This window comes from Serpula lacrymans (genome assembly GCF_000218685.1).
Source record: "Serpula lacrymans var. lacrymans S7.9 unplaced genomic scaffold SERLAscaffold_18, whole genome shotgun sequence".
Taxonomy (NCBI): Eukaryota; Fungi; Basidiomycota; class Agaricomycetes; order Boletales; family Serpulaceae; genus Serpula; species Serpula lacrymans.
This window is the reverse complement of record NW_006763307.1, coordinates 591,025-613,537: the sequence shown is the minus strand read 5'-3', so window position 1 is coordinate 613,537 and position 22,513 is coordinate 591,025. Positions and strand designations below refer to the sequence as shown.

Genomic DNA, 22,513 nt, shown 5'->3' with positions numbered 1-22,513 from the left:
ATCCTAAAAGTATCTTGTTCCCCGTCTTTTGCAAATCCGGGTCGTAGGAGTGGTTGGTTGATGTACGGTAAAAGCCGACAGACTCATCTGTCGTGCTCCCTTGCTTATATAATTTAATAACAATAGACCGGACTCGGATATTAACTTGAAGTACCGCCTCGGTTCCTCGAGCTCAATGTATTTACAAAAGACAGGCGCATGATCCTTCTGGTAACGAATATTTCTCGAGAGAAACCTCAGGCGCGTGCTGTAAAACTCCAGCAGTTGAAACAAAACCGAAGGATAAGTCAAGGTGTGCAGTTTTGTGTGCACTTCATGGTAGTGAACCTGACTCGGAAAGTGATATTTAGCCCCTCGATGTTGATGGTTCCATGACTGGCAAGCAACAGTGACATATTGTCATACTAGGCACAGCATGCCAATCGCCGTTCCTTTCTCATTCCATTGTTCAGCATATTCATCAACTCGACTTTGTCATATATAACGATCATTTCCACGGTCATGTCAGGACGTCTGTTTCATCGATACTGTACAGCATCATGATCAGGCATGCTTCTGCACGGAATGGAGCTTGAATGAACCCCAGCTCTCCCCACAAGCCGGTCTCCATCTTTTCCTGTGCTTCCTTCGAGGAACGGTGGCAGTGAGCATGTATAAGACTACTCCACCTATCAGGAATGTATTCCTCGCCACGTTTTATCACAAAATTTGAAAAATCATAGAAATGGGCTTAGAATATTGTGGTTAAGTATCAGGAGAAGACTATAGACTTACTCTAGCATCTGACATTCGCAGAACAAGAACAGACGGATATCAATTCAAGAGTGCTACCGTGCAGCGGAGATAGTCGAACAAGTTTCAACCGTGTCCCTTACTCGAGCGCTGCAACATCATAGTGCCTAGCAGGTATACTTGGCATCGTTGTTGCCTTCCTACTCAACTCACGGCGGGCCTGTTATCTACATCTCTGACAAATTCCTCTAAGGTCGTTCACAGCTGTACACGGAGGTGCCCCAGTTCTCATGCCCCTCATTACAGGTATACTATATTTACATCCGTTATGATTGGACCTAGGCTCATCTTTCTTGGCAGGCGTGCTGTAATCGCTGATTTTGGCACGTATGTTCCATAATCGGTTTGTTCAGTGTTCCTTATAGTTTACCATAGTACTGTCAGGTCAAAGTCAAATGCAAGTTCATCATTATCTGTCACTTGCTTTTCTGATTCTGATCTTTCATGCTATGAACCGATGACGGTTTCAAAGCACTCCAGGTCTACGCGGTCCGGAACTTTCCAGTACAATGACAATGTGAAAATCTAGCGACAGGCAGGGCTATCGCGACTACTGTACGCGCAGTGACATGGTTCAATGATTCTTAGTTTTGTTTCAAGGGCAGTCGTACTGATATATATCCATGGATTACAAACAGCCTGCGTTACTGCAATTCAGTCCCATCTTAAACTTGCAGAAGGTGTTATCGTAATTCCCATGTACAAGTAGGCCAAGCCAGGGCACATTTCTTTTAAGGGTAACTTTAAAGTGGCATATTTAGACAATCGAATTATAGGGAATTCGCTGTTTACATTCAATGGTACATGAGGGAGTGCAATGGTTTACCGTTGGAGCATTCCATTCAAAGTATAAATTAGGACTAAAAGAGTGGACGCCGTTCATGGATATCGCTTAGGCTCGAGCAGAGTGCTAAGGAAGGAAGTCACTAGGAACTTTACGATCACTGTCAGACGTTTCTGCCCGCGATGGTGGATCGTCGAACTTGGATATTATGGTCCTTTCCACGTTGACTTGCATCTTGAGAAAACGTTGTAAGTATAAATTTACAAAGATGCTTATTCAAGACATACCGGTAACGAGTCGGTGGGACTGGCCACGTTCTGCCTTAGTGGGAGTTGGTGGAGGCGCATCTAGCAAATCATGGAATTTTAGTCAATGCTTGCGTTGGTATACGAAGGACTCACGAAATAACTTCTACGGGAATCTCCTTCTCTACCATCGAAATTATCCGGGAAAATGATAGGAAGTGGATTGCTGCCCGATGGTGTGCCTTGAGAGCGCTCTTCTCGTAGACGTTTTCGTGAATTCAAGCTATAAAATGCAAATTATCGACATGGATGGTAGGATCTAACAGAGCAAAGAAACATACGTTGCCAGCAACGAATTGGCGTAAACTGGATAGAAAATATTGAGTGAGCATGAAAATTCACAATACATGGAACGTCCGGAGTGCTCACATTTCCCTATCACAAAATGGAGACCCAAAAATATTCGATTTTGAGGCATCGTTAGCCACTGGAATCTCATCAGCTTCAGCCCAAAAAAGATTGCAAACCTGTACCTACGCAAATCAGCGATGCAACGGCTGCAATACTACAACTATGTATCAATATATCAGTTTGTACTTAGCTGCAGCTATACATACGATGTAATAGAACCGTTCTGTACTGCATACAATGTTAGAGTATCTATAATCCGATTTGTGCTTTCATTCCAGATATGAGTAGGTTCGCTTTTGAAAAGGTAGCAACATACCTTGAAATTGATGAACGGCTTAATCGCAAGAAAAAGCAAAGGAAGATCGTAGTCATAACGTCTACGGCGACCGAGAGAACCAGTCCTAGGGTAAAAACCCACTATGTCTACTGTTGTACTTCGTCAAATCCAACGGCGACGGAAGAAAGTAACTCACGGATGGAAAAGTGCGATCAAAGTACGTGTATTGTTTCAGCTTCAGCCTGACACTGACTTCAGAATGATCAAAACTATATGGAGAAAAAATTTCCTACATTTCTCCCATGGATACTGAAGAACAAACAAAGGACAAAGTGAAAATTAGTAGATGGACACGATCGTGGAGGGCCTATCTTACTGCTAGCGGCCACTGCATATCCGTATTAGCTCTATGGTACCCCCGTTACATGAATGCACTTACCAAGTCGACAGAACGCAAGTAAAGCCTATAAAGGGAAGGTAAAAATTTGTATATATATATATAGGGAGCACTCATACAAGAGGACCTGCGACCGTCAGCTTCTTTTTGCTTACTAGCGAGTCGTGTTAGGCAGATATGAGAAAGGATAGAGTCGAAAGGACTTACGCCTATATATCCGGTATGCGAAGAAACTAGCACTGGGTTTTAGCTATCTCATAAGGCCACCATGTATTGGACTGACCTTTGAACCACAAAGGTGAGCATCGCCTATAGAACAACATGAGTAATTCACCGACTCGTGAAGTCCAAATGTGTAATACTTACAGTTAGTTCAACAGTAGGCTAAACCGCAGATCAACGAGAAAGAAGGTCAGCAAGACCTAAAGGAAATGCGGGCAATATATGCTCACGCCAACGCTCCTGCACAATGTAGGATCATAGATTAAACATACACGTTTTGTGCGAAAGTTACACTTACCATGGGATGCGATCTTGTCTCGAAACATCACCATACTGGACTATGATGGAATCCCATAACGCAGCACAAATAAACGCTGAATGACAGAGATCCAGGAGCCTGCCTCAGATAATTGAGTTAATTAAGCCACAAAGAGCTCCTGGATACCGGAACGGACCAGATTGAAACAACCTATGTAGCCAGGTATTAAGTTGATCCCGGAAAACAATATGGTGCCACATACCATTGTCTTATTACGCGGTGAATCAGATGGGTATGTCCTACAATACACTATGAACTGCATACCAACACAACCAGAGAGGCTGGTCAAGTATTAGTTTCATATAAGACAAACTATGAGTTGCAGAATACAACTTGCCCGAAAGCCAGGAGACCACCAATAAGCAGAGCACCATAGTCACTCGCGACGTCGCTCGTAACCATACTCCAAGAGTACAAAACCAAAGTGTAAGATGGGGAAAATAACCGGAACTACCTGTGTCAGGTTACGATAAGTAGACCTATATATTACCACCCTCCCGCCACTGTGGTACATAGCCGGAGTGTGAAGATGCGACTCATCCGGCTCATACGTCAAAACGAGCACAGCTACTTACTATTTAATGATGTAAAATTCATCGTGGGATCCTCACACTTCCCGAACTTAGAGTGTTAGTAGGCCATACATGTGCCTATCAGTAGTCGGATCGCTATAGGAGCCGAGGGAAAGAACAAAGTTAGCAAATGAAAACAGAGAAAGGATTAAACCTGCCACTTCCGCCGATCACCCCTTCGTTCATCCACTCGCTACAAGCAAATCTAGGCCAACGCAAAGACTTCCATTTGGCTGCGCTATTCAAAACACTTTTAGATCCTCATGATAGGAGATCGATGGAATTAAGCGGGTTGATGGCGGCGACACAACATTGTGGCAAGGGCGCTATGGGAGTAACAGTTTGCGATGATTCAAATGCTTCTTACCTTTAGAGCCATGCTAGTATGGACCTTAAACAAATTCAATCGGATCGCACGCACAACGCCAGTTATAACGTCGTGTGCAATTGGTGGATCACAATAGTACGCGAATTTAACGTGGGGGTTCGCTTCCCCATATCTATGCAGAAGGCAGTGATGCTGAGAAATTCGGAAAGCTTAATGTAGAGAAGCCACTCTAATCTAGGGGCAGTCTGTCACGAGCTCTGCACCTGAATCGTCAGCTTTCACACATCGCTTGCCATGATAAAAACATACGCCTAGACTTTCCAGTGAGAATGCTGGGGCCCTCATGAGAATATGTTCTTTTGTTTAAAAAGCTGATTGGATACAACTTAGTAAACTTCGTCGTATTGTTGAATTCTGTTGTAGAAATCCATTAGACTGGCGAGAATACTCAAGGTACCCCTTCGATCATCACGGCTGATGACCTCGGCATGTTCCTAAGTTGGAGAATCTCAGTGACAGCCTGAGAGCTCTGAAGTCTAACCACTTACGATAAGTTATCAACCAGGCGAACTTCAAATTCAAAACATACTGTAGCCTCTAGGGTTTGCCTGTTGCCTGAGAAAGACCTTTAACTATATATCCAATTTGACGAGATAATTGAATTTGATGCATTGTAGGCGCAAGATCCATGTTTCGCCACAGATAATTTTGTAAATGAGATTGGATCGAAGAGCAGTACAGTTAACAACCTAATTTCGCGCGGCATAAAGCACGGTGGCAGCGATCATACGAATGATATGAAGAAAATCAGAAAATCAACAGTTCGACTCAACTCGAGGCTATGGCTATATCTATTGATAAGAATAGCAGAAATAATCACACTGCTAAATGGTCCATGGACGTATGCTGTTCATTTGATCGTTCTAAAGATGAGTTCGAAGGACTTTATATAATTGTCGAAATGAGGGTCCAGCGGACAATCATTACCAAGTAACTGATGTACTCCATAACCTGCAAGTATGTCATATTTATAATCACAGTGAAAAAAAGGGAATAAAGACATACATAATGCTGTAGACACAACGAGAAGATCAGTCGGAAGGCAAGTGTTCTAAACAAAACTCCGCGCGCGTCAAAAAGCCTAAAACTCGAGTCTTCGTTGAATTTCGTTGATGAAAGCTACCCTGGAATAGCCAGCGGCATACGTTGTCCTTGTGCGGTAATTCGGGCCACAGTCAAGGTCATGCGCCATAAGCTGACTTGAGCAACGTTGTAAACGGTCGTTGACTACGATAATAAGGGCAAGGCAGGTCGGCTGGGCGGTAATGTGTTCGTCTGCATAACTCATCCCCGTTTAACTTCAAGAAGAAGCCCAAAAGACTAACTAGAGATGCAATGGCATCACCAAACGACCGCTATTAGTTGCTATCTATACGATGCATCCTGTTCATTACTCGCCTCAGTCACTTGCGCTAAACGTCCAGTACTTCACAAAACGCCTGTACAGGAAATTTGAGTCTATACTCGGCTTGTCCTTTTTATCGCCCTTGAGAAAGTTTCATAGAGCTCCGATACCAAAGGGCTGTTTTCAATTGCGAATGAATGGCATGAAATTTCAGAGGGCGATGACGATGTCTCTGCCTCGACTCCCACAGGTATTCCCCAGCCGTTCTGAAGAATGTAATTGAAACGATTATCAGACAGGTAATAACATGCGTTGTAGAGACAACTTATGGAATCAACTTATATGTGTGGTGGCATTTCCCACCACCCAGCTGGCGGGAGTAAATCGGAGCATTCCGTGTATACCCAACGACATGACAGTAGTCAACTATTTACAAATCAACAACGAAGGAGAAAACCTGAGTCATTCCGAGCAATGCATTACATAAAATATCATAAGATAAAAACACAAACAGTACGTTGCAGTCGTGCCCAAATTCGTGTAAATGAAATCGTTATAAGGAAACCTGAGAAGGGAAATCCATAGCAATGAAGACACTGTCCAGGATGTAGCTGAGAAAATGATCAAAGAAAAAGCAAGCAAAAAAAATAGGGGGTGAGATGCAACACGTTAACCAGTAAGGGTAAGGCGAAGCCAAATCTTCTAGCTGAACTATCCGGGTGAACAATCACGCAATAAGCGGGCCCCGCATGCCATCGCCCCGACGAGCTGCAGTAATTCCACGGAAGATGGTTACCAGGATAGCAAACGTGACAAGAATCCTGAGAATGGGACAAGGTTAAGATGACATTTACAGTATAGTATGAGTATGGATAGGTACCAGATCACCCAAGCAAAACCTTCTAGAGCATTCAACTGCCCACAATAGACGAAAATATTTTGTGTGCTGGACGGAATTTGAGGTTAGGGTAAGTAGAGAATAGTGGAACACAGTACTAACGTGCAGTTAAGCCCTCCACCGAGTGCTGCCGTGATACTCGCTGCACCAGCTGTCCAGAATATCCAAGTGATCGAGAGGCTGTGGTTATGAAAACGTTAAAACGCGATTTAATAGCAGATGGATGAAGGCTCACAAAAGTATATGAGAAGCGACGCTGCTGAAGATTCCAGATGGCAAAAAGAAGAAAAAGAACATGTATAGGGCGGAGAAAACCACGGTCCATATTGAGGCGAATAACAAGAAACGAGTTCGGTCCCGTTCATCAACGCTGAAATAGTTGTGGTTGGCGTCGAACCTCGAAGTTAACCACGCAGATATGGCAAGCTGGTGAAGTATGATATTTAGATAAAGTAATGTACCAACTGTAACAAGTTTCTCACTTCGATTATACTGAAAAAGATAATCAAGGAGAACACGACTGGGTGGAGTCACGTTAGACATCTCGTTTGAATTACTCTATTAAACACTGACTTGGGTGGCCCCTGCGGACATGATTGTCGAACGCCATAAATCGTTAGATCGTGATAAAAGGTAAGTTTTATGTGTTTTGTATGCTGGTGTGGATATAAGACTGGTGCAAAGAGCGAGTGCTCCAAAAAAGCAGGAATATTACGACTTGAACCGCGCCACCATGCGTTGAACAGAAGGCGCAGCAAACGTGGCTATGCCGGGAGTCTGGCGATCTCGTGACGTCACTAGAAAAACCTTCCGTGCTTGGTCTCGGCCTATTGCCACTGACCAGTACTGACTTTTGGCGTAGAGCTAGAGCATCACGGTTATCAACGCTAGCCCAAACATATTGATAGATTATGCAAGAAATGATTGTTTCCGTAAGAGTCCGCTGCGTGATAATATACAGGATGCGATATGGAACAACTAAGTGTAACGACGACGACGACGAGTGCCAGATCCCTCCTCTGGAACACACAACCTCTTCCCAGGGAGCAACTTCTCGCACCTGACCTCTGGATTCGCATTCAGCAAATCGTCTAGGGAACATTTGTGAGCCTTTGAAATATCCCAACAGGTATCTCCAGATTTGACATAATAGGGAAGTGTCTTATCGGGGCATGGCTCGCTTGGGGCCGACTGGGTAGGTAGGAAAACAAGGCGCCAGACAAGCAGCAAAACCACGGCAATAATAAGAAAGAAGGGAAATAGTGTGCGGTATGCACCCGTGTTGTATCTCTGGCGAGGCGAAGCATTCTGTTTTTTAAAATTGTCAATGAAATCTTGCATGCTTTTCTTCACACGGAAAATAGCGCACCTCGTCCGTCGAAAGAGACTGATATCCATCTTGACGTGAAGGGGCCGCTTCTAAATCATCGCCTTCGTCACCTTCTTCAGGAATAGTTATCGGCACTTCAGAAACTGCCACCCAGGCGTCTTAGCTCCGTTACTGTCCACATGGTACAACCGCAACTTACCTCGAGTTAATTGCCCGAACTCTGCACCTTCTGCACCTTTATACAACGAGCCATCTGAACTGCGAAAGTAGTAAGAACTACTATCGCTGTCGTAGCCTACACGTTTCATTCCTTCAGGTAGACGGTAGTCATCCTGTATGAAAAAGCGATACGAATGCTGTCAGCGTCCATAACAACTGGGGGAAAAATAAAAGGTGTCGTACTTCATCGTACTGCGTCCAGCGCCCCATTAACGTGATGAGTGTAGAAGTGAAATGTTTAGCACAGTCTTGCTGTTGCAGCTGCGGATACAAAAACAGGACCAAGAGGCAATGAAGCCTTTGCCGAACAAGCATATCCGGACGGCCGGAGTAGATGGCGTGGAAACCGGCCATTTTCCGGAGGCAGCCTCGGCCAGGTCCGATCAAGTTTATCGCAATGACGTCGACCATCTGGACCAGGCTGAAAGTGAAGAATGCATACATGGACATTCTTATGAACGGTGTATATCCGTTCTCCACCAGTACTTAACGTTCTAAATGCAGTCTCTTCCCAGGAAATTGTTCCCCATGTCCTCCGAAAAGATATTTCGCGTTGCTTTGCGCGGTGACGGTTTGCTAACATCACCTCGATGGAACAAGGGGACAGCATTCACGAGGAAGGAGCGTAAAGCGTTTGGTTTGATAGGAAGGCTTCCATCTGCAGTCAACACGCTGGATGAACAATGCGAGAGGGCGTATGCTCAGCTCCAGTCTCATGAGTCGCCCATACGCAAGAATTCCTTTCTCCAGAGTCTCAAGGCGCAGAACTGGGTCCTCTATTACTCATTATTGTCGCGGCACTTGAAGGAGTTGACTTCGATAATATATACTCCCACAGAAGTGAGTCCTTTTGTTTAATCTTGGTTTCCCGACTTTACTCAAGATCGGACAGGCCGATGCTATAGCCAATTACTCGCATCTTTTCCGGAGAAGTGAAGGGCTTTATCTCTCCTTTCTGGATATCGATACAATGGAAGAAGATTTCCTCGAACAAACCAAGGGTCGGGATATAGATCTTATCGTCTGCACGGATGCAGAGGCCATCTTAGGCATCGGCGACCAGGGCGTTGGAGTAGGTATACATCCCTTTGATCACTACCAGAACTCATTAAATCTCCCCACTTTAGGGAATAGGCGTATGTTCATATTTTTTTCACTGTGCAACAAGGAAATAATTATATGTTGTAGATTTCTACCGCTAAATCTGTCATATATACGTTAGTCCTACTGATTACCTCTCATCCGATTATTGAATATCTTTCAGGCTTCTCGCGGGTATAGACCCATCCAAGGCGCTTAGCGTTATGCTAGATGTCGGAACTGACAACGAAGACTTATTGAACGATCATCTATACGTTGTGAGTATCTGTGATCAATCAAAATATGGGATAGCTTACGACTGAATCAGGGATGGCCAAAACACCGCGTCCGTGGGGAGAAGTATGATAAATTTATAGACAAGTAAGTTATGTGTACACCATGGTTTTCATCCTATAGCTGACTGCAGCCTTCATTTAGGTTCGTGCAACTCGTCCGAAAATACCATCCGCATAGTTTGCTCCACTTTGAAGATTTCGGTGTATCAAATGCTCAGAGGCTCCTCGAGTGCTATCGTGACGAGCATTCAGTGTTCAACGATGATATGTATGTTTACATGTTTACATCCCTAGGGTATGTCCAACTAAAATCTTACGTTCGCAGACAAGGAACTGGAGCTGTCACACTGGCAGCCCTCATGGCAGCAGTTGGAGTAACTAAATCAAAGCTCGCTGATCAGCGTTTTGTCATATATGGCGCTGGTTCCGCAGGACTAGGTATCACCCGACAAGTGCGCGATGCCATTATGCAAACGGACTCAGTGTCACGGGAAGTAGTCAACAAGCAGTTCTATCTCCTGGATCGATTTGGACTGGCCAAAGCCTCTCTCGGGTCCAAAATACGACCAGCCCTTTCCGAGTTTGTACGTCCAGACGAAGAGTGGGAGGGTGTCTCATCCAATGAGAATGGGGAAATTGGGTTGTTAGAAGTGGTAAAAAAGGTGAGGCCGACTATACTGATTGGCTGTTCGACACAGGGAGGAGCATTCACGAAAGAGGTGGTGGAAGCAATGAAGAGCGGCTGCGAACGGCCTGTCATATTTCCGCTCAGCAATCCCACTAGACTGGTCGAGGTGGACCCCAAAGATGCCAATGAATGGACAGGAGGGAAAGCGCTTCTAGCGACGGGAAGTCCATTTCCTCCTGCAAAGATGCCGAGTGGAAAAGATTACATGTCAGTCGTTTTCACAGATAGATGAAAGTATAGGCTAACTGCGACGACCACTCAGTATTGCGGAGTGTAATAGTATGTGATACTATTTAAGAGCCGATGTCGTTGTCTGACATATTTCAAAGATGCTTTGATATATCCGGGTCTAGGTTTTGGGGCTTTGCTGTGCCAGTCTCGACGCATGACAGACACCATGATCATAGCGGGCGCGCAGCGCCTCGCATCACTTTCCCCAGCTCTCAAAGATGCGGATGATGCGCTGTTACCCGATTTTGATGAAGCACCTCGAGTGAACTTTGAAGTTGCCGTGGCTGTAGCGGAGCAAGCGGTCAAAGAGGGGGCTGCTGGGGTAGAGTGGGAGGTAGGGCATGTCAGAGAGAAGGCGAAAGAGAAGCAGTGGGTGCCTGTGTATGGTTCCTATGTATATAATGCGGAGGGAGCTACCTAACTCAGGTCTTTATTCATTGTAGTTGTAAGGTGTATTTCGTTTATGACTACATGTGATTTTCAATCACATGGATCGGAAAAGCTTGTTATATTATTGTCACAAAGTAAAACGCCTATGCTCTGAGTCTCCGATTTATACGACTGTCAACGAAGTTTTGTAGTGCTATCACAGACTGCCAGGGAATGGCCGGCGATACAGTATAGACCGGCGACCGGCCGCACCGGTCCAGCCTGGCTCAAGTGGCTGGTGCAAACAAGAGACAAACAAAGATCACTCGTGTTTCCGCGAAGTCAAGATATCGACGAGGATCGTTGACTCTACCTTGAATTTTCTGCTGCTACATCCTACCGTCACATACGAACTTACACAAAACGATGGCCGAAGTAGCACCACCACCAGTAGACGGGAATGATATGCAAGATGTCGTACCTACAGTTGCAAACGGTGATGCGCCTGCACCTGAAGAACCTGAAGTCATATCGGAGACACTGTACATTCAGAATTTGAACGAGAAGATAAAAATCGATGGTACATAATCTTTCAGTTATATACTATCAATCCATGCTAATTATGTTGTTCTCTGGTAGTCCTCAAAGCCTCACTGAGAGGTCTATTCAAATCATATGGTGAAGTTTTGGATGTTGTAGCACACGGCAATCTGCGCATGAGGGGCCAGGCTTTTGTGTCATTCGACTCTGCAGAAGTTGCGAAAAAAGCGATGAAGGAGGTTCGGGGATTCCCTCTATATTCAAAACCAATGGTACGCGACCCTACTTCCTATCCGATACCAATCGCTGATTACTCAGGTGTTAGCAAATCTCATTTGCCCGGACACGGTCTGATGCTGTGGTTAAGCGATTAGAAGGAGAGACTTTTGAGCAGCACAAGGCACGGAGAGCAGAGCACAAAAGTAATTCTAGACTTTTCTCATTTCTTTCGATTTCTCATGAGGGTTATCCAGAGAACACGCGATATTCAAATCCACTAAAACAGAAATTCCGTGCTAAGAGGATGGCCGCAGAAAGTACGGACAACTCTACTTTCACTTTATTATTATCTCTTTCGCTCAATATATCTGTTTTTAGTGGACGGTGTTACTGCTGTGCCTGCCCCGAAAAGGCCAAATGTACAAATGCCAGACGAATATCTACCTCCCAACAAGATTCTTTTCCTTCAAAACCTTCCAGAAAATGTTACGAAAGATCAACTTATGGCACTTTTCTCTCAGTTCGTTTCCAAGTCATGTTATCTATACTCGCTTACACTTACCCACCGCTGTCAGATATCCCAATCTGTACGAAGTCCGTCTTATCCCAACGAAAAAGGATATCGCATTCGTGGAATACATAGACGAGGGCAGTGCAGGCGTCGCAAAAGACGCGTTACACAACTACAAACTCGATGGCGAGAATAAAATCAAGGTATCTATCGCGCACGCTCTTTTTGATGATCCTAAGCTGAACCATTGCTGCAGATTACGTTTGCCAGGAAGTGATGCAATTCCTGGATTTTTTTTACGACTCGGTTGGTGTACTTTTTGCAATATTTAACATAGCGTTGTAAGTGTTTTGATAATGTGAGTCTAATTTGTTGCACCACATGTAGCCTTCGTCGTGCATCGCTGTTATGTTGGCGTTGTGATCATTGGCCAGAAGCAAATTATTTGTCTTTTTTGCAATGTGTTTGGTGCTAGGAGTCCGCGGCAGATACAAGCGCTCGTCAACCTGCAAGGGGAGGACAAATATGCAAGGAAATGGTCTGAAATTGCTCGGTCCCAATATTTTTAATACACTATCAAGCTTCAAGCTTCAAGGTTTACAAGTGTGGGACAGAAGTGCTCAGCACATTCAAGATGCCAACTCCACCAAGCTTCCAGTTTCGAATATGTATGGCAAGCACAAGCAAGAGCTGGATTCATACGTTCGATCTCCCTATGTTCGCTGAGATGAAATGTTCAAGTTCAGTGTCAGCCTGAGTGAGGACCAAACCTCAAGACAAGAATGAATGAATGCCAGTCGGTTTTGCTTTCTCGGCCGAGCCGCTCATCACGAGCACAAAGTCTGCAGGTTTACAGCACTTGCAATTGCGTAAACAGATCAATTCAGCAACGTGCGCTCTCGAGACACCCTCATGGCCTTTGTCTGAGTTCAAGCCTTTGATGAGCCGCTGATTCCCACTTTGTCTCAAGATACTACAATCAGCTTCTTGACTATCCTGATAGCTATATAGTCTCCTTATTCAACAACCCTGGGGCCAAGGAACATCAGTTCGTTCACTTCAAACACTCCAAGCCTCGTTGCTCTTGCTCGTAACCATCACAGCCTCGTTCCATTGACAGTCTCTTATCTCTCCAGTTTCTTGGCTTGTCTCGTACCTGCCGGCTTTAAGTTTCTCATATCTCATAAATTGCATTGGTTTACGTCTCCAATTCCTAGCATCTTTGGGTTTGAACTCGAACTTGGCCACCAAAACGACGCACACGACGCGTTCCTCTTGCACTACTGCTCTGTCGCGAATTTGTATATATCTTTCTCGAACTTTCTTGTTATATTACAATGGTCGGACCAGTGACTCGGGTTCGTGGCATTCATTGAAGTTTCAAGTTGTGGCGTTTGCTGAACCAAGTGCTGTTGCAGACGTACGACTCAGATTCAGACGATTATCCTGGCGACGAAGTGTATGAATTAGTATGGGACGACATGCAAAGCATCGGTGAGGGCATTAAATGAAGCCTCATGGCTTTGATTATTAAATTAAAAAAATACTCTAGAATCATTACAAAGTTCACCCGTCAAACCAAGCAGCTCGACCCATAGACCATCGATGATCACACCTTTGGCAGACAGGCTCGCTGCAAGTCTCAATGTATATCAACAAAAAGAACCAGGCACTCCATCCCCTGTACGAATCCGTGCCACAAAAAAATTCAATACAGTATATTCTTTCAGTAATCCATGTTGTGCTATTATTAACTTTCTCTCTTAGAGAGTGGACACAGACATACGCAACGTTAGGCTTAGCAAAGATACAGAGCAGTCGGAACTGGACGAAGGTATTCTCAATATCTCTACCCTTTGTATCTATCTGACCATACCATAGTTGAGCAAAGTAGGCAAAGCTCTCATATTTTACTAGATCACTCGCTCAGTATACATACGTCTCACTAACCAGTGGTAGACTGCGAGGAAGAGTCGCCAATTACGCCAAACAAACCAAAGTCTTTGGTATTGTTCCCAGAATCCAGGACCAATGGAGTAAAGCGTACTCTTCAAAACACCACGACGCGACCCTCACCCAAGGTGCGAAGGACGACCGCCAACCAAACAGAGAGATTTGGATTTGCACCTCCTTCGAGCTGTTCTGACGTCTTTGACCAGCCCGCTCCCGTTCGCAAACCAATAGTAGTCCAGGCACAACATCGTGTCAAATCAGCGACTCTGGCTTTCGAGCCATCTGGACATCAACTCACTTTAGCTATGGTTTCACATGATCGGAATGTACAGGCTCTCATGGATGCAAGATGCCTTGCGTGGGGGGTTATATATGAGATTGCACGTGGAGTGACTCGAGGAGCCTGGAAATGGAGCGACGTTACACCCGAAAAATTGGATCGCCTTAAAGGTACCAATGTCCAGTCGGCATATAAAGTGAATACGATCATTGGTGACAAACCAGTTCCCATTCAACCTCCCGCTTCGGATGTTTGGTATGTCAGGCCATTATCGTAGCATCAGTGCTCTATATTAGATTGTCTAAACTGAGATATGCAGGGCTGAATACGATCGCGAAGAAAAGGCTATTAAAGAAAACCTCACTCGTGGGCTAGGTTTAATGGGAGAATGGGAAGGGCAGCGGAATTGGTATGGGGGCTCTATACAACAACGGGTCAGGCTCGTCAAAAACCCAACCTCAAGCCGATTAGCATACTCATTCCAACTTGAGAAACCTGAAATCAGGAGGTCCAACCGGTTTTCGAGGTTTCTCGGTTCTCGGAGGATGCTGCAGCTCTCCGTTCCTGATGATCTCCTGCTTCGCGAAGGGGACCAGCTCAGAGGGTTCCTATCTGGAGTAAAGCTGGTATTATGTGGCAGGATATATGTCCCCTTTCATGCGAAGGACAACAGCTTGTATATGATGGAATCTGATGAGGACTATCAACGTAAACCCCTCCCGTTTTACGGTGATGAGCACCGCCTCTCGTTTGCAGAATTCGTGAAATGGCATAATCCTTTGTCGCTAAATAGCAACCAGGTAGGTTCAATCATACAAACAGCAACATTCTCTAGCATACTTATATTTCTGCTAGCCCATCAGTAAATGGTCTACGCGCTGGGCGCTTGGACTATCGACCTCGGTCCCTGTGTTGGAGTTTGCTCCTGAAGATATATTTTCTATCGACGACAAAAGTTCGTATTCTCATACTCTTCATAACTTACCATTCATATGGTTGCATAGTTGCTCCTCATGATAAAAGTCAAGGAAAGCCTCCCGCAGCGAAATGCATGACAGATGGGTGTGGGTTCATCAATGGTGCTGGGCTGACCCAGATAATGCGCATAATGGAATATCCGAATCGTCCAACCGCTGTGCAGGGGCGTATCGCCGGTTCGAAGGGGATGTGGGTTTTACATCCTGATCCTAGTGAGCAGTTCGCTGATGGTCCGCCAAAAATCTGGATTCGGCCATCTCAAGACAAAATCAAGCTGCCACCTTTAGCACTAGTCGACAGAGCACATCTGATATTCGATTTGCTTGCTCCTTCTCGCACCACCATTCCAAGCCGTATCTCCGCTCAGACCATAGTCAATCTTTCTTTCAATGGTGTGCCTAATGAAGTAATCACAAGTTTGATGAAGGAAGGACTTGGCGAGGAAGTCAAGTCATTGACGGAATGGAATGGTCCGGACGCTATGGTATCCGTTTGGCGGGCTGTAGAGAGAGCAGGCCATGTTGTGCACAGTAGGCTACGAAAGCGTGCTGCTGGCCAAGCTCGTGCTTTAGGTTTGGGGCGAGATCGTTCGGAAAAAGATGCTGAGCAGGATAGCGATGACGACTTTGGCAAGGAAGAAGCTAGTAGCCCGCTATCACCAGGATACGATGGACAGCCATCCAGCGTATACGAGTCAGCGATGACACTTATTCAAGCAGGCTTCCATCCTATAAATTTGCAGCCCCTCTTCGATAAGCTGAAGATTATCCTGACCATGGTCATTAATCAGTATGTCTCCTCTTTCCATATGCCTGTTCAAGAATCAGCAGATGCATATATTATTCCTGGTGGGTACTATCTTTATATCGGCTTTCAAACATAGTAAATCATTGCACGTAGATCCATTTGGAGTTCTAAAAGAAGGCGAAATACATTTCCGCTCATCAGAAAGTCTCACAAACCCTGCAACAGGAGCGCAATTTGATACGGTCCGAGGTGAAGTACTGGTAGGTAGTTACCCTGGTGGTATTTGTAGACTAAGACTCATGGCAGTACCAACGGTGGTCAGGTTACCAGAAATCCGACTCGTTTACCCTCAGACATTCAAAAGGTGCGTACTACGGAAAGTATTAATTCAATAGTATGCTACTAAATAAATCTTTCCCAATGAAGGTCACCGCCGTGAGCCACCCTAAACTCGATAATTATTACGGGGTGATCGTGTTCTCTACAAAAGGCGATCGGTCTTTAGCAAGTTGGCTGGGCGGAGGCGGTGAGCTCAATTTGCTTCTATTTCACCTGAATTTTGTTGATTGAGCTATACTGCCCATCAGATTATGATGGAGGCAAGTATCGTTCAGTCATTTTGTATATGTCACCTGAAGGTTTCGTTAGATACCGTGACCCTTATATGGTCAAAGCCGCTGGTGGATAGCTTCAAGAACTCTCCTTTCACTGAAGAACTCGTTGGTCTGTTGAATGCGTTCGAGAGTCACGTCGAGTCCGTTATGGATTTTGATGAGCGCGTGGTTACGCTATCAGCAGGCCAGGCGCAAAAGGAATTCCAGACGATCTTGCTTCTGGGATTGGCAGAGACAAAAGTTGGTCTCTATTCGAAATTTCACGACCTCGCCGTTTATGAATACGGTTATTCGAGCGAACAAGCTGTTCGTATGGCATATATGTTAGTAATATCCCGGTTCATACGTTTCTTCAGGCTCACAAATCATGCAGGTTCACTACTTGTCTTGACTCGAGCAAGACAGGGCTACGCGTGAGGTCTGAAATATTCAAAAAGGATCATGGAGCGTATGCTTCCAAGGCGGCGTATTATATGAAGAAGGTCGAAACCTCTGACCGATTCCTGGTCACCAACAATACGACTTATATAACTAAACGACATACGTCCGAGCCTTTTATTTTGGATGTCATTGTTCACGAGGGTCTTAAACTGAGAGACACGCATCTAAATCAATATGAAAAACGTGGCGAAACTCTGAACAGGAAATTGGATAAAGACCTCTGTAAACCTTTCGAAGACGCCGAGAAAAGGGCGGTAAACGCAGAGAAGCAAGGTTTCCCAGGGCTTTCTCATAACTTGCACGAAATAAAGGAGCATGTCGACGGGGTGGGGATTTTTTGGAAAAGAATTAGTGCACAGTCCGCTAGAGAACGGGAAGGGTCCCCAAGAAAGAATTCCAAGCATACAAGTTCTCAAGAATCCAGCAATGACAATTACCGCAAGATTGCGTCCGAGTTTGCCAAAGAACTTCCTTTCAAAAACGGCTGTCATTTTTCCGAGGGCGAGATTGAAAAAATCAAAGCGTCGTATCTATATGCCTGCACCCCCTATAGCTCATCTCCCAAGGCCGCATTTGCTGCTGCCCATGCGGATTTGTGTAACATCAAAGCTCAAGCAGCCAGGGGCATCACATTTACCCCGCAGTTTGCAGAGAGCTTTTCGATCACCTCATCTACTATTCGAGTGCTTACCATGCTACACAATAGCGAGGAATAGTCTGCGCTTTCAAGATATCAAAACAGTATATTTTTTTTCATTTCTCTCATTTCAGATTTTGCCGCTAGCACATCCAGCATTTTACCTCAAGTTTACCCCTGCTACAATTTACTTTTTGGCATTGCTCATCTTTTTGTTTTGGGTTGCGTACTACCAAGCTGCATATAACACATCATTGTATATTAGAAACATTGACACATCTGTCAAGGCAGAATTTAGCGTACAACAGTTGTTATCCTGAAGACATTCATCAAGTTGTTTTGATTTTCTCGGCTCTCTTGCATGTTTAATATACTCATGTACATTATTCTTGGTCGTAAGCGAAGAAGCAGGGAGCTTTTCGGTAGCTGTTATCGATGTATGTGCGCATATGGGAGATCTCGACTTGGGAATGAGTGGCAGCCTGCAACGGCAGATTTCTTTTTTTCCCTCAGTCGATATCGTTCTTACTTCCATCATCCCATTTCCTCGTAATCGCCATGGCATCCCCAACGTACTCCCTCTTCTGCTTGGGCAACCCCCTGCTTGACATGCAGGTAACAAATGGGGAGGAACTTTTGAAGAAATATGATCTGAAAGCTAATGATGCTATCCTGGCTGAGGAGAAGCATACACCGATGTAAGTATTTCTGTGCGAATCGCTGCCCTGCACGGTCAAACACTTTTATAGCTACGATGAAGTCGTCGCAAACTACAAAGTAACATATGTTGCCGGTGGTGCATCGCAAAATGCTGCTCGTGGTGCTGCCGTGAGTTATCTTATCGCAGCATTCTCCTAGCAATCTCACAATTTATCTCACAGTACATACTCCCCCCAAATTCCGTAGTCTACACCGGTTGCGTCGGAGACGATGAACTAGCAGAGCAGCTAAAAGCTGCTAACAAACGTGAAGGATTACAGGAAGCTTATCTTGTCAAAAAAGGCGAAAAGACTGGTGCATGCGCCGTTGTCATCACAGGCCACCATCGGTGAGTACAATTCTTATCTACATGATGCCCACCTCTTGATGATAGTATATCTTCACTAGATCGCTGGTCACCACCTTGCGAGCTGCAGAGAAATTCGAACAGTCGCACCTTTCGTCGTCCGCCATTGCTCCCTTGGTTGATGCTGCCAAAGTATTCTATGTCGAGGGATTTTTCTTGACTCATGGAGTCGAGTCTGTCCTCGAGGTAGCAAAGAAGGCATCTAACGCATCCAAGGTAAGATATCCTTTCGTTATATCATCATTAAACATCATTAATGTTGAATAAAGGTGTTCGTCCTCAATTTATCGGCACCTTTCATCTCTCAATTCTTCGGGGCTCAACTTCAACAAGTCATCCCTCACACTGATATTATCATTGGAAATGAGAGCGAAGCTGAGGCCTGGGGTAGCGCGAATGGTGTACCGGACAGCAAAGACTTACCCGCCATCGCCAAAGCACTTGCCTCCCTCCCGAAATCCAACGCTTCGCGCCCCCGTATCGTCATCTTCACACAAGGACCACACTCCACTATCGTGGTATCCTCTGCGGAGCCGGATAGCCCCAAAACATATGGTGTAAATGCCATCCCGAGTGATCAGATCGTTGATACCAACGGCGCTGGAGATGCATTTGCTGGAGGTTTCCTTGGTGCTTTCGTTGCTGGAAAGCCCTTGGACGAGTGTATTGAGGTCGGTCACAAGATGGGTGCTATGTGTGTCCAGCTGGTACGCACTCGTTTTTTTGTATTTTGCGCGGCAACTCATTGTTATCTAGGTTGGCCCTCAGTACAAGTGGCCAAAAGTACAAGTTATCTAAGCATCTCATCTCACGTTCCTTTACGATAATATTTCCATTCTCGTTCTCATTTGTTTCCATTCTCTCTGTCGCTCTCAACAGCGATGGCTCTCAACAGCGATAACACAGTGTATCTCTATACATTTGATATTTAACGTCACAGCTCTCCACAGCATTGGCATGTAGCACATTTCCTACTATTTGCAACAGTTTTTCAATACAATGTACTCATCCTTATTTGTATGATGGCATTCGCCTACGCTATGGGTCCTGGATTTTCTACAACACACGTAAAGGTAACTAAAATAAAAACTAAGAGACAAGGTGAAGGAATATCAAGCGCTAGAGTAGAATTTATGAAGGTGGTGGAGAAGCTAAAGATTCCTGTAACACAAAGTCTAACATTAGACCTATTGGATGATCTATCGCACCAGAACTGACCTGTGTCAATAACTCAGCTATAGAGAAAATAAGTCAAGTCCGGTATAGGATAAGAGCGCAATTATAGTATTACCTGGGTTTAACATTGGCTCGCCGTCTTCGGTGAGCATCTGCTCCATTGGTTCAGGACGATCAAGTGTCTGTGGCTGAGACGCCGCTCCCGTATAAGCGGGAACATCACTTCCTGGTATACCACCATCGCCGGCAGAGGAAGACTCGCGGGTAAGAGGTATATCATCCTCTTGGACTCCTTCGGTCTCCCCTTCGGCATCTGCATCGCCCTCCATATCAGCCTCCTGTGGAGCCTGTTCCTGGGTTAGCTCCGTTTGAAGCTGGCGAGCGCTACCAACTTCTGGTGTACCGGAAGCCGTGCTATGAGTCCCAGCCAAACTAGACTCGCGCTTAGCAGACTCCAAGACTGCTTCCATGGCAGCTTGAGTGATTTCCATAGAGACCGATTTGACTTCTGATATGTTTGGGTTTGTACCCTGAGTCGCGGGCGACATATCTAGTGAAGGATCAATAACGGGCGCTACGGGCGTCAGCTTTTGACCGCTCTCAGTGGAGCGTTCTGATATCGTCATGCCCCCATCCTGCTGGCTGGGACCTGGCTCTGCTTGGGATAATCTTGGGTCTACGTTATTCTGGATACTCGACATAGCTGGAGTGCCGGTACGCGAAGAGCCGTCACTCTGAGGTGGTTGAGAATGCCCTCCATTCTGCATTTGAGATTGAGCGACGAGTTCGGGATTGATTTGAGGTTGATGGGGAGGATGTGGATGTGGAGGCATCATGGAAGTACGATAATACGGCGAGGCATAATAGGCAGGATGCGGGCCGGGCACTTGATGATAACTCATGGGGCCCATTTGTGGTTGGCTGCCATCTGGGGCCCATGGGGGTGGAGGAGGCCAATTAGCCTGGTGGAGTCTGGTAGCGGACGTAGGCAGTCCAATGCCCTGAGGATACTGGCCATCCATTACCATACCTGGCGGCGGCGGAGGCACATAGACTGGCGGATATGAGTGCATGGGAGCGGAAGCTGGGGTATCATACATACCACCATTCATGGTGTGTTGACGGTAGTAGCTGTGAGGACCACTGGCTGGACCTGCTGTACCTGGTTGTGCTAGAGCACTAGGAGGTGTTTGCGTACTAGGAGGGTTTTCTTTTTCCTTTGACGACGGCGATGCACTTGGGCTCTTCGACTTTGATCCTGATGGGGAGGCTCCTTCTTCCTCCAACTTGCCCTTCTTTTTGTCAGGATCGGCTGGTTCTATGATTACTCCATTATGCCTATGGACGAATATAAGGAAGTGCATGACAAGGATTACTGATAAGCCCACCTGGATTTCTGATGTCTCCTCAAGGCATCTGTCTAGTGAATGGTCATTCTCCTGAAGAATCAGTAAAATAAGATAGAATATTCACCCGTGTAAAAGTCGCGTCACATTGTGGACATGCACTGTAAAAAGCCATGTTCAGGTCAAACACGATTATCGGATATTATAATGTATGAACGGATACGCACAATCCAGGCATAGAATGTAGTTTGGTTGTCCTCTGATGCCGTTTGAGATCGGCTTCACGAGCGAATTGTTTGTTGCAACCGTTTATTTTGCAAGGCCATACCCCTGTCTCTGCCGATTTTTTCTTCTGTGGCGTCTTTTTCTTCTGAGTTTCCTTCTTTTCCTCTGGCTAAAGTGGGCCAGCCACAAAATAGCTTTCAGGTGGCTGATCATTTGTCGAGTCTCATCAACAGGACGTACCGTCGCCTTTACCTGCGCTCGGACCATCTGGGATGCCTGATGGGGGCTCACACTTATATTCCAATTATTTTCCTGTTTATTTGAAGGACCAGCGGTCACGATATTCAGTCTTTGTCTTGTCTGTGGCAAGTAGGTGGCGGGCAGCCAGCGGTGGCAGAGCTTGTGGCAGAAAACCTGGGTGGCACGGTGGCGGTCTCTGGCAAAATGTGGCAAACCCAACTTCCGGGAAAAACCGCTCCATAGCTGTGCTTAGCTAAGCCACCTCAGGAAACACCCGCACTGCGACAACAACTAAGATTATCCTAGATATATTTGTTTATCATACGCAGAAATGCATGTAGGGTATGGGAACAGTGTGTGATTATAAGGGTATCAGCGTATGAAGCATAAACAAAAAAAGAAAGTGCATTAAAATGACCCTCCTATTGCACTGGCACGGTCCAACAAGCCTCTAACTCTTCTATTCAGCCGCTCACCCTCGAGTTTCCTTTCTAGAACTTGGTGTGCTGGCGTCTCCTTCCGGGGCATCCATACCTTCCCCGTCTTCCCGTTCTTTTCTGTCCGCTTCGCATTCAGGGCAGAAAGATCAACGACCCGTGGGGATGATGAAAACTTCATGACATCGCGGTAGAGGAACTTCGTTTCCGTGGCTAAGGAACGCAGTGTTGGTGGAGGGG

General features: G+C 45.6%; 7 protein-coding genes across 7 annotated transcripts; 4 read left to right on the top strand and 3 right to left on the bottom strand.

The window, feature by feature from the left end:
* Positions 1-1,702: 1,702 nt before the first annotated feature.
* On the bottom strand, positions 1,703-3,899 carry SERLADRAFT_454009 (uncharacterized protein; the record flags this gene model as incomplete). Its single annotated transcript, XM_007324265.1, has 19 exons — positions 1,703-2,104; positions 2,163-2,187; positions 2,251-2,308; positions 2,359-2,386; positions 2,439-2,498; positions 2,549-2,649; positions 2,706-2,751; positions 2,803-2,818; positions 2,886-2,897; positions 2,949-2,973; positions 3,026-3,060; positions 3,114-3,139; positions 3,190-3,215; positions 3,273-3,290; positions 3,359-3,368; positions 3,427-3,525; positions 3,584-3,597; positions 3,650-3,728; positions 3,785-3,899. 19 exons carry the CDS (start codon positions 3,847-3,849, stop codon positions 1,942-1,944), a joined length of 906 nt encoding a protein of 301 aa, XP_007324327.1.
* A 2,229-nt stretch (positions 3,900-6,128) lies between these two features.
* On the bottom strand, positions 6,129-7,390 carry SERLADRAFT_480327 (uncharacterized protein; the record flags this gene model as incomplete). The annotated part of the gene is made up of 6 exons (XM_007324264.1): positions 6,129-6,573; positions 6,633-6,698; positions 6,753-6,830; positions 6,886-7,076; positions 7,133-7,170; positions 7,224-7,390. The coding sequence occupies 6 exons, from the start codon at positions 7,258-7,260 to the stop codon at positions 6,480-6,482; spliced, it is 504 nt and encodes a 167-aa protein (XP_007324326.1).
* A 154-nt stretch (positions 7,391-7,544) lies between these two features.
* SERLADRAFT_480326 (uncharacterized protein) lies at positions 7,545-8,482 on the bottom strand (the record flags this gene model as incomplete). Its single annotated transcript, XM_007324263.1, has 4 exons — positions 7,545-7,958; positions 8,020-8,123; positions 8,180-8,312; positions 8,383-8,482. 4 exons carry the CDS (start codon positions 8,407-8,409, stop codon positions 7,629-7,631), a joined length of 594 nt encoding a protein of 197 aa, XP_007324325.1.
* Positions 8,483-8,580: 98 nt separating this feature from the next.
* SERLADRAFT_480322 (uncharacterized protein) lies at positions 8,581-11,018 on the top strand (the record flags this gene model as incomplete). Its single annotated transcript, XM_007324262.1, has 10 exons — positions 8,581-9,039; positions 9,092-9,271; positions 9,327-9,335; positions 9,388-9,416; positions 9,464-9,557; positions 9,608-9,660; positions 9,718-9,843; positions 9,901-10,470; positions 10,526-10,542; positions 10,593-11,018. The coding sequence occupies 10 exons, from the start codon at positions 8,698-8,700 to the stop codon at positions 10,913-10,915; spliced, it is 1,743 nt and encodes a 580-aa protein (XP_007324324.1).
* Positions 11,019-11,114: 96 nt separating this feature from the next.
* Positions 11,115-12,618, top strand: SERLADRAFT_480314 (uncharacterized protein; the record flags this gene model as incomplete). The annotated part of the gene is made up of 7 exons (XM_007324261.1): positions 11,115-11,443; positions 11,503-11,675; positions 11,729-11,825; positions 11,877-11,939; positions 12,001-12,142; positions 12,198-12,336; positions 12,390-12,618. The coding sequence occupies 7 exons, from the start codon at positions 11,290-11,292 to the stop codon at positions 12,408-12,410; spliced, it is 789 nt and encodes a 262-aa protein (XP_007324323.1).
* Positions 12,619-14,391: 1,773 nt separating this feature from the next.
* Positions 14,392-17,862, top strand: SERLADRAFT_352904 (uncharacterized protein; the record flags this gene model as incomplete). Its single annotated transcript, XM_007324260.1, has 8 exons — positions 14,392-14,621; positions 14,686-15,166; positions 15,222-15,325; positions 15,390-16,192; positions 16,245-16,351; positions 16,518-16,617; positions 16,740-16,978; positions 17,062-17,862. 8 exons carry the CDS (start codon positions 14,392-14,394, stop codon positions 17,860-17,862), a joined length of 2,865 nt encoding a protein of 954 aa, XP_007324322.1.
* Positions 17,863-18,294: 432 nt separating this feature from the next.
* SERLADRAFT_358758 (uncharacterized protein) lies at positions 18,295-21,116 on the top strand (the record flags this gene model as incomplete). Its single annotated transcript, XM_007324259.1, has 6 exons — positions 18,295-18,481; positions 18,533-18,611; positions 18,665-18,831; positions 18,891-19,065; positions 19,119-19,556; positions 19,606-21,116. 6 exons carry the CDS (start codon positions 18,342-18,344, stop codon positions 19,645-19,647), a joined length of 1,041 nt encoding a protein of 346 aa, XP_007324321.1.
* Positions 21,117-22,513: the final 1,397 nt, after the last annotated feature.